Here is an 18,255-nt window from a genome sequence, read left to right as displayed (position 1 = left end):
ACACACACACACACACACACACACACACACACACACACACACACACACACACACACACACACACACACACACACACACACACACACACACACACACCCTAGGGGCACTTTAATTTAGCCAATTCAGGAGGAAATCCAGTGGAAACATCCGCCACACTCTGCATCAAAATTCGTATCCTTGGTAATTGGACACATGCTATTACTGCAGTGAATGTAGATTAGATTGAAAAACACTTGAATATATTTTGTTGATGTAACTTTAGGAATTCTGTGTACATTGTAATCCCAGAACAAGCTGTACATTTTGGCCCTGCAATGGGTTGGATGGATGGAAGCTGTACACTTTCATGTGGCTTGTATAACTTTAGAGCAGTCATCACTCTCAGCTCTGTGGTAAACCTCATAGAATGAGGCCAGTTAATCTTCCTCTCTTTCTGTCAGTTTATCACTTCGGTGACCAGATGAGTCAGTGTTCCAGTTGTTCAGCAGTCCAAGCATATCTCCTACAGCATATCCCGATCATTATTTGCTCAGGTGACAGACAGCTGATAGTGTGTGTACTGCTGTTGAAATGATATGATGATATACAGGAAGAATAGGCAGTTTGGGTAATACTGTATAGCATGTCATAGGCTTCACTAAACCAGGGGAGCACGGGGCAGTCGTTAACCCATCATAAAGATCTATCAGACTCTCATCACTTCCTCTGATTGCTGCTTCATCCTTCATGCAACATTTGAGGTTCTACCACTGCCCTCTTCAGGACATGTTTCTCTCTCCAGTGGCAGTGAGATAAAGCAGATTTTAAACTGAATTTTAACTGTGAAGTTCTGTCAAATAAAAACACTCCCGCAGAACAGGACAGAACAGAACAGAAGAGTATTTGTATGCAGGAATCTGACTAGCCTGTGTTTGAATAACGTCCGTATCTGTGGCCGTGTTTACTCAGCTTTTTGGAGGCAAGCAGCCATGTCTCTTCACCTTATGCCATGCTACAAAATAATCACAAGACTTCATACATGATTGAAGCACTGAAAGACTTTAGCCAAACATTGCAGACAAGGATAAGCCTGAGATCCTGTAATCAGTGCTCATACGCTAATCTGTCTCGTCCGTTTTCTGATACGTAGAAGCAAAATCCATCTCTTTGTCACTTCTTCAATAAAATACCTCCATGCGCTAGAGGTCAGTCAGAAAATAATGTATGTGTACAGTATATGTCCTGTCTTTCATTCTTATTAAATATGCATGATTATCGGGCAAACAATTAGCATCTAAGGCGCAAGTTGTTAGCAATCAAAAGAAGACTAAAATGCTGGCAGGGATAATTAGGCATGCGCTGCCTGAATAATTGCACAGTGGCTAATGCAGAATGCTGTGTTGCAATTCTAGTCCCTGCAAATCAGAGCAATTACATTAACCAGGCTCTCGTAATTACCCCCAATCCAGCAGTACAGAGCTTTCTTCCAGGCCTCTGGCACACACCGCCCGCTCAGTCATCATTCCATCTTGATTTTAGGATGCTGTTCATTACTGTCTTCGTGTTCTTTGTTTGTTATTGCCATCTTTAATTAGCCATTCTCGAAGGCAGTGGCTTATACTGAATGCACTTTCAGTAAAGGGGAAACAACTTCTATAGGAAACGCCTTGTATATAGCGATATTCATAATGATAAACACATTTTGTTCAGTTGTGCAAATGATTTATTTTGTAATGAGATTTGGGTTTCTTTCAATGACCTACCGGTTCATGGTTTCCTACATTACCCACAATGCCATACAACCTGTTGATAGTGGTGCCGGTAAATTAGACCTTGCTTCATCTGTACCTAAAGAGAGCTATGCAGCAGTGTTTCAGTTCTTTAGTGCAATTCTTTCGCTTCATCCTCTGTACACTCTGCTCAATCAAATCAGCTTCCAAAGCTTCACATTTCATGCTCAAACCACCGTCAAGGTCACTAACTAGCCGTGCCATTTCTCTGCTATAACTCAGAGCAACTGTGTTGTATTGCTGCATTGTATTCTGGAACTTTTAATCCTCTGCACTGCTTCTACATTATATGAAATGGAATGTCACTGAAAATTGGTGTGAGAGAAAAGGAGCTCACGCTCTTTTGTTTTTAGGAGCAAACAGTGAAGCCTGACCGTTATGCCTTATGTTTGACAATGCCTTTGTAACTGATCTAGCACTGTCCCTTTGTGATGTCAGGGTGGTACATATCGTTTAACTTCTAACTACTAACTTCTGATAGGAATAATGAAAATATAGCACCAGTATTTTCATAATTTTAGTACCAGAATCGGGGGCATGATGGCTTAATGGCACGCCCTGGGTTTCCACGCACTTGCATGCTTGCATGTTCTCTCCATGCTTTGGGGATTTCCTCTGGATACTCCGGTTTCTTCCTGAGCCCAAAGACATGCGTTGTTGGCTGATTGGCATATCCAAGTAGGCTGATTGGCATATCCAAGTTGTCTGTAGTGTGTGATTGTGCCCTGCAATAGGTTGGCACCCTGTCCAGGGTGTGTTCCGTGTAGGATAACTGGTATGGAAAATGGATGGATGGATAGTACCAGAAAATGGATGGATGGATAGTACCAGAATAGCTATGCACATCACAAATACTTTAGTAGAAACATATTAAATGCATTTCAAGATGGAGGTTTCCTTTAAGGGACAATATTGACTCAGCGTGGGAACAAACAGCAATCCCCATCCTGCCACTATAATGGAACCTGTCATTGTACAGTGCACTTGTTCTTGGCTTCCTATAAGTGACTTCAACTCCTGAGGCTTTGGCTGTAGATGATATATGGTGGCGGTTAAGCCGAATCCTCCAACACAATGACCCTAGCGGCAGTGAGCAGACACATGGATTCGCCAGGGATACAAATTGGTCACTCTGGTCAAATCTATATGACCTGGGTGTTTTCCTGAAAAAGCTTTCTTCAATTGAGGTCAGTAAAGTGTCACTGAGGGGGACAAGAAGGAGTTACAGGCGCTGCGCAGCCGTCAGTCACTCGTTTCTGAGAGCCAATCACCCGACACCTGAAAAACCCGTTCACCGGGCTTCTCGGCTTCACACCCAGAGGCCAGTAAAAATCGACAAGGCCACGGCCAAACATTAAACCCCGTAAATGCCTTTATGGCCTTTTGTGTTACATTTATGAGCTTTCTGTCGAGCGTTTACAAGCCTGATGTGCTATAGCACAATATATCAAACACACAGCAGTCCCAACCAAACAGCAATGTTCTGTGCACACCCAGGAGGGTTGTAATCTGCTTTATATATTATTCTTTTCTTTTTTTTTTTTTAAAGCCAAGCAGGGCAGATAATAGATTAATGTGTGGTCTAAAACAACACAAATTTCATTGAATAAAAATCGAAATAAAAACATAGCAAAACATTAATACTAATATATACTAACCAGTGGGGCTGAAGAGTAATGGCCAAAATGATCATCACTATTCTTCCTCAATATTGCAATTACTTTTTAGTTGTTACAGTTATTTAGCTAATATTATTGTTCATTACTTTTATGCATGTAAGTGTACATTATTGTACATACACATTATTGTACATTTATTTTATGATTTTTAAACCAACAGGAAACAGTTGCCGCTTCACAGCTTCTGGGTCTCCAGTTCGATCCTGAGCTTGGGTTATTGTCTATGTGGAGTTTTGCATGTTTTCCATGCCCACATGTGATTCCTCTGGTTCTCTGGTTTCGTCCCACCTCCCAAAAACATGCCAGTAGCTGGATTGGCTATGCTAAATTGCCCCTAGGTATGAATGTGTGAGTATATGGTACCCTGCAATAGGCTGGTGTCTCATCAATAGTATATCTGCATACTTGTACCCAGTTATATCAGGATTGCTCTGGATCGACTAGACCATGACTCGGATAAAGCAGTTACTGAAACAGCCTTGTCTTTTACATTTCACATTAGCCTACGTTCCTTTAAAGTAAATAATTGAATGGGAAAAAAAACAATAATTGAGTGTAATTATATAAATTACATATGTAAATAATCTGGCTTAGTGGTTAGCACGTTTGCCTCGCAACTCCAGGGTTGGGGGTTCGATTCCCACCTCAGTTCTGTGTGCATTGAATTTGCATGTTCTCCCAGTGCTTCGGGGGTTGCCTCTAGATATTCTGGTTTCCTCCCCCAGTCTAAAGACATGTGCTTCCAAATTATCTGTACCGTGTGAATGGGTGTGCAATTGTGCCCTGCAATGGGTTGAGACCTTGTCCATGGTGTTCCCTGTCTTGTGCTTCGAGTTACCTGGGATAGTCTCCCGCAACCCTGTGTAGGAAAGCAGTATGGAAAATGGATGGAGTGTTAATCTTTGAAATGACACACATACATTTATGTGTAAATGTATGTGAATAAATATACCACCAAATTACACATCCAGAAAAAGAGTTAAGGCAATAAATATCATTCTCTAATATTACCCCATTAGAAAATATCACCTGCCTCCTCTAATAATTTGATCCTTTCTTTTGAATTAATTAAGGAAACCAACATCAGAAATAAACTACAATTAATTGCTCAGCCTACCAACCAGTTGCAGTTTGGTGTTTAAAGGACAGATGAACAGACTGAATGGCACACAGACCACGGTGTTAAAGCTGCTGAAGGTTGTAAGGTGAAATCATGAGCAGTGACAGGCCCATTAGCAGCAGCGGCTCTGCTGACACAGGCCTGTCCACCAGCTCCGAGCGAATTAGAGTCAGCAGCTTCTTCAAACCCATGCCGAGTCGTGCTTAGAGTAGCAGGGGGGCCTTTCTCCTCCTTCTGCGTGCAATAAAAGCTGATTAAAGTTGAAACAGTTGGCCGGTCGTCCCCTCCTTCACAGCTGCTGGATTAGAGGCCGAAGCCTGTCATCTGTGAAATGAAATTTTGGATGGCCGAGTGGGGAGAGGCCACATGTGGGTGTGTGCGTGTGTGTTGAGGGGGAAAGGGGTTTGAACAGAAGGCCTGCAAGATGGCAGATTGAAGGTTAAAGGTTCACTCTAAATATATAATATTCAGTATATAATCAGATATTGGATGAATATATTTTATGGCATGAAACCCGTATAGTCAGCCCCGCCTCTTAGGCTAAGCTTATGCTTATGAGCTGTCGGGGTTAATGCTTAAGACTGATAGTCTGATAGCAGGAATTTTCATTATGTTCTAAGCTATGTATGTTTCTAATGATTTGCTCTACTGCTTTTATTGTTGTTGATTGTTTCATAATGAATCTTTTTAATTGATTTTAAACATTTAAATACAAATAAAACACATAATGCATATTTCAGTTTGAATAGCCAAAATTAATTACTGTATGCAAATATGCAATTAGTACATTTGTCAGAATAATGTCAATTCTTGATATTTTGATATGAGGTCATGTAACGAGGAATGTAAGAAAAGCATGGGTTAGAAAATCAAAACGCTTTAAACTGGTTGGGTTGGGGGGGCTTCCAGTAATCCAAATATTCAAAGATTGCTGAATGACAAAGAAGTACAAAAGGCAAAACTGTTTAAAGCCTTCTTAACCAAAGCAGTTGCAATTGTTTGGTTTGCTCCTCAACATAAAAGGTCAAAAACACTATAAATTATCTGAAAAAGAGTCACTTCACATATATATTCAAGTTTGATCATAATCGGTGTTAATAATTTCTTGATTCCCATACCCTCAAGCTTGTAGTGTTCAAATATAATGTGTTAAGTGCTAGATCTTTAACCACTTTTGGTTCTGCCACAGGAAGAAAAAAAAAAAAAAAAAAAAAAAACACCATTAATTTTTATTGTGGCAGTAACACAAAACGTTAATTATGAACAGGGAACTTAAAGTAGTTCTTCAGTGGCATTGCTCTAAAGAACGATTTCTGACACACTGGTTTTAAAACTGTAGATTTTCAATCAAATGTTTAAATAATTTGTAAATAATTACTTTAATTTTACTTCATCATTTGCTCAGGATATTGGGAAGACGCTCTGCAAGATGATGTCATCAAAAGAGCTTCAGCTAAATAAAGTCTGTTTTAGATCTACAACCATCAGATCGTTTCTTCCAAAATGATCTCTTTAAAATATTCTCTCTATGCATATGATTCATCCAAGCAGGAAATCATTTTTTAAGTTATCTAATACAAAAAACAAAAAACAAACATTAAATGTGCATTAAAAACAGCTATAGACATACTATATACCAGAGCCAGGGGCTTCACAACTTCATCACATGCATCACGCGCTAAAGGTCTAGTGAACTTGCGAACCTCCCGGTATCCTGATTAAATGCACCCTAAGAATAAATCCCTTCAAAGCAGGACAAAGCCTCCCACCCTCACCATCTGATCCCCCATCGGGGAAGACGTAAAGCCGGTGTCATAGCTCTAGATTTCTGAGACTCACAGGTCTACGAGTCATCACATCGCCTCCGGGGATTTCGATCTTAAACAGAAACGTTTGAGAAACTAGAGAGACACGATGCCGCAAGGTTGAAAGCTATTATCGGTCTGTCTCTGTGATATGTTCATATGTACATCATTCACCTGACGCACTGCCCAAATGATTTCTTTTCAAATCACACAAACGATGCATAATGATGCATTTGAGATCACATTTGTGAGGAAAGTGTTCTGCACGATGCAAGAACCACAGCAATTATACAAGCTTCATGAGTTTAATTAAATCTCTTCAGACCACTACATCATACAGTAAGGACGTAATAAGAATTTGGAAATTCCCTTCACAAGAGTAAAGTGTGAGTGCTTTTCATGTTATTTTCAAGTATGCACGTATATAGAAAAAATAATAATATAACAAAAATAAAAAGCCCAAAAACAAACATAAATAATATACACAATGCAATAAGAGAAAAATATCATTTCATGTTACAATTGATACTGTAAGAATACTAATAGTAGTAGTAATGCAGGACAAAGTGTAGAGTTATATAAAATAATAAAGCTCAAGCGATGTCATTAACATGCAACTCATGAAGTCATTTACAGGATCTGAGTCATTTATATGTTGTAAATATACTAGTAAATATCAGACAGCCGAATTAATCCCGGGTAGCAACAGAATTTGCATGAACTTTTTCATATTTTGTTTACATGACATAAATCATGCAAAAAGGGTGCAAATATATTCAAGCAAATAAAATAACACACACACAAAACCAAAAAAAAACCCCACAAGATTTGGAATGTACTGTATATTTTCCATTTGCATAGCAAGGATGGATTAAGCATGAGCCTTATTAAATCTATCAGAACTTTAAGTGCTTTAACTGATAGGAGGAAATCTTCTGTGATTCATGTCTGAAACGATTGTTGAGTGTTATAGACAAAAAAAAAAGAAAGTACAAAAGGTAAAAATGTCTACACCCTTGTTAACAACATTAGTTGCAATCAGTTGCCTTCCCTCTCCCATGTGATTGTCAAAATTATCACTACAAATCATCTGGAAAGGTCACTTCACATAGTAATGCAAAAAAATATAATAATAATAAAGTGTTCTCTTTTTTTTTTTTTTAAATAAACACAATCAGTGTTAATCATTTCTTGATTCCCATGCCCTTAAGATTCTAGTGGTAGGTCAAATAAAATGTGTGTTTGTGTGTGTGTAAACTTTACTCTTCAAATCAATGTCCGGACATGATTGATGCTACAAAATAACATCACTATACTAATCTGTGTGCTGATATTTGATTGTTATATAAAGTGAAACCTGGTACTTGTTTGTAGTTCAAGTGTTTTTAATGCACTGGCTGCAGGGTTAGATAGAACAGAAAGAGAATAGAAGAGAGAAAAAGGAGAGAAGTGTTGAGCTTTGAGTTGGTCAGTAGAGGTCGCTGAGGCCTGCAGTTTTTCTGGCTTTCTGCATCAAAGCACGCAACTGGAACTGCTTCCGTGAGAGAAGTCTCACATGCTACAATATAAATACAGCACACACACATACACACACGCACACACATACACACACACAGATATATACACACACATTTAATATTATATTATATTATATTATATTATATTGTATTATATTATATACATACATACATATACACACACACACACACACAGTATCTCACAAAAGTGAGTACACCCCTCGCATTTTTGTAAATATTTGATTATATCTTTTCATGTGACAACACTGAAGAAATGACACTTTGCTACAATGTAAAGTAGTGAGTGTACAGCTTGTGTAACAGTGTAAATTTGCTGTCCCCTCAAAATAACTCAACACACAGCCATTAATGTCTAAACCACTGGCAACAAAAGTGAGTACACCCCTAAGTGAAAATGTCCAAATTGGGCCTAAAGTGTCAATATTTTGTGTGGCCACCATTATTTTCCAGCACTGCCTTAACCCTCTTGGGCATGGAGTTCACCAGAGCTTCACAGGTTGCCACTGGAGTCCTCTTCCACTTCTCCATGACGACGAGCTGGTGGATGTTAGAGACCTTGTGCTCCTCCACCTTCCGTTTGAGGATGCCCCACAGATGCTCAATAGGGTTTGGTATGTCACAATACATGTTAACATTCATGGTTCCCTCAATGAACTGTAGCTCCCGAGTGCCGGCAGCACTCATGCAGCCCCAGACCATGACACTCCCACCACCATGCTTGACTGTAGGCAAGACACACTTGTCTTTGTACTCCTCACCTGGTTGCCCCACACACGCTTGACACCATCTGAACCAAATAAGTTTATCTTTGTCTCATCAGACCACAGTACATGGTTCCAGTAATGTCCTTAGTCTGCTTGTCTTCAGCAAATTGTTTGCATCCTTTCTTGTGCATCATCTTAGAAGAGGACAGCCATGCATACCAATTTGATGCAGTGTGTGGCGTACGGTCTGAGCACTGACAGGCTGACCCCCCCCCTTCAACCTCTGCAGCAATGCTGGCAGCACTCATACGTCTATTTCCCCAAAGACAACCTCTGGATATGACGCTGAGCACGTGCACTCAACTTCTTTGGTGGACCATGGCGAGGCCTGTTCTGAGTGGAACCTGTCCTCTTAAACCGCTGTATGGTCTTGCCCACCGTGCTGCAGCTCAGTGTCAGGGTCTTGGCAATCTTCTTATAGCCTAGGCCATCTTTATGTAGAGCAACCATTCTTTTTTTCAGATCCTCAGAGAGTTCTTTGCCATGAGGTGCCATGTTGAACTTCCAGTGACCAGTATGAGGGAGTGTGAGAGCGATGACACCAAATTTAACACACCTGCTTCCCATTCACACCTGAGACCTTGTAACACTAACAAGTCACATGACACCGGGGAGGGAAAATGGCTAATTGGGCCTAATTTAGACATTTTCACTTAGGGGTGTACTCAGTTTTGTTGCCAGCGGTTTAGACATTAATGGCTGTGTGTTGAGTTATTTTGGGGGGACAGCAAATTTACACTGTTACACAAGCTGTACACTCACTACTTTACATTGTAGCTAAGTGTCATTTCTATAGTGTTGTCACATGAAAAGATATAATCAAATATTTACAAAAATGTGAGGGGTGTACTCACTTTTGTGAGATACTGTATATACACATATATACACACACTTAATATGTAAGCTATTTTGTATAGTTTATCAGTAAGTCAAGACAATCACACTTCTAATATTATCCTGAACAATTTGTAAAAGATGAATATGTACACATTGTGGACAACGAAGACAAATGATTTAAAACAGAAATAAAGGAGACCATCAATATTAGTGTGGAACAATTCACTGTTTTAATCATTATCATAATTTTTGGCCTCCTCGAATAAATAAAAATAAACTAAATAATTTAGCTCAAATTTGATATCTAATTGCATAACATTGACTCTGGTGTGTTTATTGACTTTGGTGAACCCCAACCACAAACCTCCCATGCTATGGTTTAACTGTCTGTTTGATTGTATATTGCGGTGGCATACAGTGCTGTGCAGAGATCTTAGGCACCTGATTTTTTTATTATCGTTATTATTTTTTTGTTTACTTCAAACTTTGCTGTACATTTTTATTTTATGACTTCTATATTAAGGAGTCAGTACAAAAACATTTTAGATTTCCAAACATTAGTTTCCCAGCACAAACTTAAATGTTTGTATGTCAGTAAAGAAAGAAGAATATTATGTAAGAGACCACTTTTCAGACAAAAAACAAAAACAAAAACTAAAAAAAAAAAACTAAACTAAAACAACTAAACATAATGAAGGCTGTTGGGTTTTGCTACAAAAATAAGAAGCAAGTGCGACAGTTAAAATCTCCAGAAGAACTGTGGCTGCTTAGGAAAACTTACCAGCTAATTTCCTTAAAATAAAACCACACAAAAGAAATAATGTAGAAACATTTCATTTGAATTATTTTGAAGGCATCTTTGCATGTTCCTTAGACTTTTGCACAGTACTGTATATAAAGAATAACACACACCATACCTGCAGTTATATGAAAATAATCCACACGCGTGTGATCCAGAACGATGTGAAGCGGAGTTACTGTTACCTGCCCGAAGTGGACTATTTACATATAACTGCATGGTCTGGAGCGTGTTATTACACTTGTACTACAGCAATTTGAAAACGATTACAAAGTTTTGTTTATTAAAAATCCACTTTGCACATTTTAACAATTTATTAACAATAAATCAAGATAATCAGTCGTTGTCATTTTCCCAAGAAGCTCTGTCCTGAAGACTTTCCCATGCTTGCAAACTTTGTAACCGAAGTTAGATTGTTACCAAGCTCTGACGCCCAAGACTCCTAACAAAAAACTTAAAGAACAAAATGTTTTTCTTTATCCCTGTGAATGAGCTGTTACTATAGCAACAATAACATATCAGAAGAAAGCACATTAATATAAACCTATCATTCATGTTACAGTCAGAACTGCTGTCCAAGTCATGCGGTTATATGAAAATAATGCACATCCAATCAGTTTTGAGAATTTAAACACACTGTAATATAAATACTATAATATGATGTTGCTGAATTCTCAAATCTGATTGGTCAAAAAGTGTTGATTAATTAATTTATTTTTTATAACAGCAGCTCTAATGGGAATTCTGGCTACAATGCAAATCGCAGGTTTACTTAAGGTACTTGTTCTAATATCGTTATAGTTTCTACACAGTAATAGCTCATTCACAGTAACTCTTATGTTCCACATATGAATTGATTAAAAAATGTGATGTTACTGAACAAAGGAAAATGTCTAATGGTTGCTTTGGCAAAGCTTATTGTAAGGAGATTTATGGAAGGAGTCTCCAGTCAGTAACTATTTGCTCATGGGAGTCTTCAGGACTTTGCAGAGGAAAAAAAGAGAAGGTGGTGAGGTGAAGGAACGACTATAAAATAAGTAATTAAAGGAACTAACTTGTCTTGTGGATGTTCGACGATCTTCAAAGTAACTACTAGACTAACACTACTGGACTTCAACCAAAAGTCTGACCTCTGCAAAGACTATCAACATAAAGAAACATTAAAAGGGGAGATGACAGCAGAAGGACTGACCTTGAGGAAGACGTCCAAGTCGATGATGTCTCTGCGTAGAGCCTCACCCAGATAGAAGATAGTGTCTTCGATAGCGTTCTCTTCAGCATACAGGTTCAGAATTTGGCGGTATAGCGGCGCTGTGGGTACGAGGAGTTCATCGATATCACTATTCTCTGATTGCTGCTCCATTTTGTCCAGAGCAGCTGTGAGCTCCTCATCCTTCTTCTTCAGCAGTTCTACGTTTCTGTCCACATCAGCCTGGACAAGTAAGAGAAAATAAGACTATTCTCCAATACAGCTAGATCACAAGAGTATAAATCCTAAACCATTAAAGAGAAAATAATCTAGTAATAGAGCTGCATTATGTCTACAACCATTCATTTTACAGCTTTATAGAAATGCCTGTACCCCTGTACGTTCATGCAATTATCCGATTATGTGGCAGCAGCACAATGAATAAAATCATGCAAATACAGGCTCACCAAAACTGAGCAGCTGAAGTTTGGAAAAAGACTAGGCGACAGTTGTTTCAACCATCCAGTTTAAGTAAGTCTGTGCCCAATGTAGCATCAAATTCCTGTACGTAGCTGACAGGACTGGAGCCTGATGTGGTCTTTGCTCTTGTAGCCCATCCATCTGAAGATCTGATGTCTTGTTTTGGAATAGTTCTGGAATAGTTTCATTCTGGAATAGTTTTCTGCTCACCAGAAAAGTGCTGATCTGAGTTACATTAGCCTTTCTGTCAGCTAGAACCACTCTAGCCATTCTCTTCAGACCTCGCTCATCAACAAGTCATTTCTGTCTGCAGAACTGCCTCTAAGTGGATGTTTTTTGTTTTGCACCGTTCTGTGTAAACTATAGGCACTGTTGTGTGTAGAAATCTCAGATCAGCAGTTTCTTAAACACTCAAACCAGCCCATCATACAAACCTGCCATGGTCAACGTCACTGAGAATGCATTGACTCTGAGAATGTGAACATTAACTGAATCTGTGTCTGCATGACTTTATGCATTTGCATTGTGCTGCTGTCACATGCTTGGCTGATTGGAAAATGCATGAATATATTCAGGTGTGCCTATTTTATATGCGCACTACAGAAAAGGACATACTATCTCTTGGTCCAGTTTGGACACCATCTCCTCCAGCTTCTGGTGTCCCTTTTTCAGGTCCTCCTCGGTCCTCTTGAGAGCATCCAGTTCAGCCTGAGATCGGTCCATCTCCTCCTTCATCCGCCAGCGCAGCTTATCGCTCACTGCAGACACCAGAGATGCTCGGATTGTGTCCTCACCAATGGTGGCATCACGACTGGGACCTGGGACATGTAAACGAGTTAATTTTGCCAGCTGTCATTTCTGAAGGTTGGACGGCATGCAAAAGTACGCTCAGGGTTTGTATAACTTACCTCCAGCTGTGGTGGGAGTATAGTGTGGTGTTCCAGATGTGGCTGGGTATCCAGAAGTGGCAGCAGGGTAGGGATAACCTTGAAACCCTCTAAAAGAAACATTAAGAAGAAGGTTGTAGACCTTTCAATCAGATTTAATCATATAAGCACAAGAAACAAACTTTAAAGAGTTTTTTTTACCCTGGGTTAGGAGAGTAACTCTGGCCAAATGGAGTATTTGGTGTGTTTGGCAGGTAGGAAGCTACAATAAAAATAAAAACATCCGAACAACACAACAGTTAGATGACTTTTTCAGTGAAAAAAAAAAAACACTTAAGAAGCACTAATCTGCATCACAAATTTTTGATGACCAAAAGAGCCAAACACCAAATGCTGAAAAAACCCCTGATAACAATAGTAATAATAATATGATGTTCAGTAAAAATCTCAACACACTGTTAGGTGGACCAGCAGCTTGGAATCCTGGATAAGCGGTCTGTGTGGTGGGCCTGGCAAAAACTGGTGGCTCTTCTCCAAAAACCACAATCATCACCTGGATCAGCCCAAACAAATCTGACTCCGGCTAAACCAACAGAAAAACAAAAAAATTTTTTGGAAATATTATGCATGAAAAGTGGATCCTGACAAATGACAATGCATCACTTCCCACAAATATTTTAATATACTACTTATCAGAGCATAATTTTGATTTTTTTACTGCTCTCATCACTTCTGGAAAGTTTTTAGATTTTGTTATACCAAGGTATATCACCTTGGTAAAGCATGAAAGAAAGTTACAAAAAAATTGCCTATGTGTAAAATTAACCAACTTACATGTTTCCATTCATGCAAATACGGGAGGTAGATTTTTCCATTGGCATCGACATGTTTCCCTGTTTTGATCATCATGGCACTGGTGGGCTTGACAAAGCAGATGGGAGGATTGTATGGATAGGTGTCTAGCAGCCACAGGCAAATGGGAATGTTGTATACAGTTCCTAAAAAATGAAAACAAGCAAATGTGAAGAAAAAGTGCCAAGCCAAACATTCACCAACGACTACAACAGAACCCATGACTTTCCATAGTTGCATAGAAACCCCTTTTTCCATTTTCAATACTCTACCACATCTTTTAGTATTGTGATGAAAGAACGCTTTAAGTAATGGATAATCCACAGCTAGTGGTGGTTCAATGGTTAAGGGTCTGGGTTACTGATCAGAAGGTCAGGCATTCAGCCCAGCTTCAACTGTTGGGCCCTTGAGGAAAGCACTTAACCCTCTCTGCCTTATCATGGCTGACCCTGTACTCTGACCCCAACAAGCTTTGATATATATTACAGCACAGTGATGCATATGTGACAAATAAAGGCTTCTGCTTCTCCTTCTAGATGTGCATTAAGATTGCGTAACGGACACCTGGCCATGGATTATTCTGTTTATACCATTCTGTTTAAAACTGTCGTTGATGTTTGCAGTGCAAAATTTGACTGAAAGGATAAAAATAATGGTTTATTATCATTTCTTGTTTTATATACAGGTCATTCGAACTATAATTCTGCCTGCTGTAAATCGAACACAGAGATAAAGTTGTAGTGAAATGGGATTACATTTATTTGAAAGAATTATAATAAGTAGCTATTACAGCGAGAGAGAGAGAGTGAGAGAATAACCAGAGTTTAACTACTGTATGCAACGGTAACTGTATGTTACAATGGTTACAACCGTTTATACCCAACGCATTAATTTAGAACGGTGATTAAACTGACTGGGATGCACAACATATGCTGTATGACCACATGCAAGTCAGTACATATCACACACATTCATACATAAAATGTGTCAGTGAATTGGATTGTAAAATAAATCAAATCCAACTAGTTAATGATCCAGTATTGGCCCTGATACTGACACTCAGGATCAGACTGGTACATCCTTAAAAGTCCATCTACACACAACAAATCTATCAAGATCTCCAAGGCAAATTAATAAATTAATAAATGCATAGATTGATAGATAGATAAGTTAGTGTGTGGCGTAAGCCCGTTAGCAATAGTGCCCTGATGCATTGTACCTTCTTATCAAAATCAGACGCTGTTGGGTATACTGTATATGGTTTTAAATGGACACAAATTACACTTAATTATATCTTGTACGTTTTCATTTAACATGACAATGATTTATTAAATGACTGAAGGAGCTCATGTAACCATCAGGTCATGTGTACGTTCTTGTTTTCCTCACCTTTAAAGTTCACTGGTACAGTTCCTGTAAGACTTAGTAACTCTCTGTTGTTGCCATCGTTGAACACTGTGAAAAGTTGTGTTGTAAGACAGAAAAGTTAAGAAATCAGTCACAACCAAAAGAAATATATTACATATAAACATGTTATATACATCTGGTTTTACCGCATGCTGCAAATTATTTATATATATAGGCAGGGATATATGATGTGAATAGCGCGAGTGGGCGGAGCTTAAATTATTAATCGATATTGCCAAGTTTCAGATAATAAGTCGTGAGTGGACATAAACATTGAAATAAACATTTTTTTCTATTGAGTTTTGATAGTTTAAGAGAAGACGTGTTACATATGCAGTTTATCAAATCTAAAAAATAAAATAAAATAAACCCCTGACTTGTAGTGTCTTGCCTTAACTGATGTCATCGTTGTTTACATTCTCAACGCTATACACCAATTTTACTTAAAACTACTAATCAATAGTTTAAACTTACCATAAATGTCCATCACAGTCTTCAGGTCCTTGTACTGATTTGTCACATTAGTGACATCCCTAATGGTCAGGTCTCTGTATTTATAACTCTAAACAAGAAAAAGAAACCTTTCAGTTTTAACAAATGGAAAATAATAACAGGAACACACTTCGAAAGAGTTTCACGAACACGACGTTAAATACCTTAGCCAGCATTTTCCGAAGAGCATTTTCGTTTACAGCCATAATTTGAATAAACAGATAATTAATGTATTTCAACTTCCAAGCCGACGAAACAAGTCACCAATTTTATGGTGATAACCAGTTTACTTTACTTCCGCTATGACGTCGCGCATGCTCACTGACATCCAGCGAGACTCAACGCGGAAGTCCTGCGTTATTTCCGGTCAGCTGACTAATGATCAACAAGACGAGCCTTATTATTATTATTATTATTATTATTATTATTATTATTATTATTATTATTATTATTGTTGTTGTTGTTGTTATATAAAGTGATAACCATTTACAATGTACAACAATAATAGGAACATAAGGCACAATATACATAAAACAGTTAACCACAAAACATTAATTAGCAATACCTGAACACATTTTTATTATTATGACAGTCTTAAGAATATTATATGTTTTAGATGTTTTGTTGTTCAGAGGTTTATACATATTCTCAAATGAGGCAAAAATGTATTTTACATCAGCAGAAAACATTTTATAATTAGATTGTATTGCTCTGTTTTTGTGAAGATGAAATTTACCCAGAAGACAAAGTAATAATAAAGTGTAGTAAAAATAACATCATTTGAATGAATATCTGAAAGAAAAATCATAGTTCCTGTAATCTGTACCAATTTGTTAAAACATAAAAAAAATAATAATAATATGGAATACAAAAAGATTTAGAGTAGAGACCATGATAATACAAATGCAAAACTGTTTCTACTGTTTTCTACTGCACAAAGGAGATTCACGCTCAAAGTAACAGCTTAAGAAATTATTGTAAGAGTAATTTTATTTGTGATAAGAAGTTTGTGAGGAGAACACCATAAATTACTTATATTAGAGTTCGGATAACAAATACTCCATTTAGAGTGTACTCTAGTTAAATTCACTTGATCTGAAAGAAGAGCATATCTAATGAACAGATTATTACATTTCTTGTCTAGAATATTAACACCATTAACTGAATGTATGAGAATGTGATTAGACAAAATAACATAACATAGTTGTGCTCCAATTTAAGATTTTAAACTGACAGGATACTTTTGGCAAACTTAATAAAGTCTATTATGGAAATCGTTGCACCTATCTGTAATATTAAAATTATGTTTGCATGCAATCTTCCATGAATCAAGAGATTGTTTATGAAAATCTGAGAAGTTGATATGTAGTTTACAACATTTAAGATGACAAGACAATAATAATTTAAGGTCACCAGATTAGGTCCAGAACCAGGGTAAGTCATTAATAGAAATACAAGTTCTTAATCCAATTACTTTTGAATGTATGGTTGATTGTTTGAAAATCTACTGTTTATTGTAAGTACACTTCCTGTATGTAACGTATGGTGTTATTTTTGTGCCAGATTTCTGCACATGGAAGAACATATTTTGAGTGCACAGAAAGATGCATGTGGTAAACTACAACTGCGAGAGGAAAATAGATGTTCACGTGCAGTATCTATACTGGTTGTCTTTATAATAATTCAAACTGGTACAACACTTTCTGTCTATGAACAACTGGTAAAGTTACCCTTATTTACATATATTATATTACATAATGTACCATGTTGCAAGGGTATCAATCAAAACCTATCAACAAATGAAAAAATAAATGACTCATATGAAGAGAGTCTGTGTATAAAGTCGTGTCTCTTATTTGTTATCGAGTGCTTTTGGCAAACCATCTTCTTGACTCAAGCAAAAAAACAAATTTTTCAACACTTTAAATGGGTCCTGCTTATTGTTACAACTTGCTTATAAGAGAGTATATTAAGCTATATATTTAATATTATATAAATATTATATAAAATCTTTAGTGTAGAAATTCAAAACAAAGTTGTGCATATATATATATATATATATATATATATATATATATATATAGAGAGAGAGAGAGAGAGAGAGAGAGAGAGAGAGAGAGTGTGACAAAACAGTAATTTACTGGTTTACTTCCATTTGTTATGGTGCTGTACCCACACTGCTAAATTCTGGTATGATATTCTTGAATTCATTCAGGGTTATGTGAACCCCAATTTTCGTTTTACTTATAGAAATGTTATTTTTGTTTATCTGGAATATGAAAGAAGAAATGGTACATTTTTCTTCATAAATCTCATATATATAATTATAAATATTAAATCTCATATATTAGCAAAGTACCATATTCATAAATGTAAAGTCTCAAAGTGCAAACCTTTCTTTTTGGTCTTCAAATGTGAGCTTAAATGTTATTTTGTGTCTACTGCAGAGTCAGAAACTTAAAAGCAATAAGAACTTTTATGATGTTGATGTGGAGATGTGGAGCTCAATTGGGACTAATATTAGTGTCTGTGAATGATTTAATATATTTTAATGACTTTTTATTTATTTATTCTTTCTCTCGGTTCTGCTCCTGACCATCACACTGTTGATGCGTACGTCATGTGCCTCAGGTCCCT

At 37.4% G+C, this 18,255-nt stretch overlaps 1 protein-coding gene across 1 annotated transcript; it reads right to left on the bottom strand.

Moving 5' to 3' along the window:
- Window positions 1–7,740: 7,740 nt before the first annotated feature.
- Window positions 7,741–15,916, bottom strand: tsg101b (tumor susceptibility 101b). The gene is given in 10 exon segments (NM_001201066.1): window positions 7,741–7,931; window positions 11,504–11,743; window positions 12,596–12,798; window positions 12,889–12,977; window positions 13,069–13,129; window positions 13,324–13,450; window positions 13,702–13,865; window positions 15,109–15,174; window positions 15,601–15,688; window positions 15,783–15,916. Coding segments are annotated over 10 exon segments (1,170 nt in total). The 5' UTR covers window positions 15,825–15,916; the 3' UTR covers window positions 7,741–7,841.
- Between the last annotated feature and the right edge of the window lie 2,339 nt (window positions 15,917–18,255).

Source organism: Ictalurus punctatus, chromosome 27, assembly GCF_001660625.3.
Source record: "Ictalurus punctatus breed USDA103 chromosome 27, Coco_2.0, whole genome shotgun sequence".
Taxonomy (NCBI): domain Eukaryota; kingdom Metazoa; phylum Chordata; class Actinopteri; order Siluriformes; family Ictaluridae; genus Ictalurus; species Ictalurus punctatus.
The sequence above is the reverse complement of the archived record's forward strand: the minus strand, read 5'-3'. Positions and strand labels throughout refer to the sequence as shown.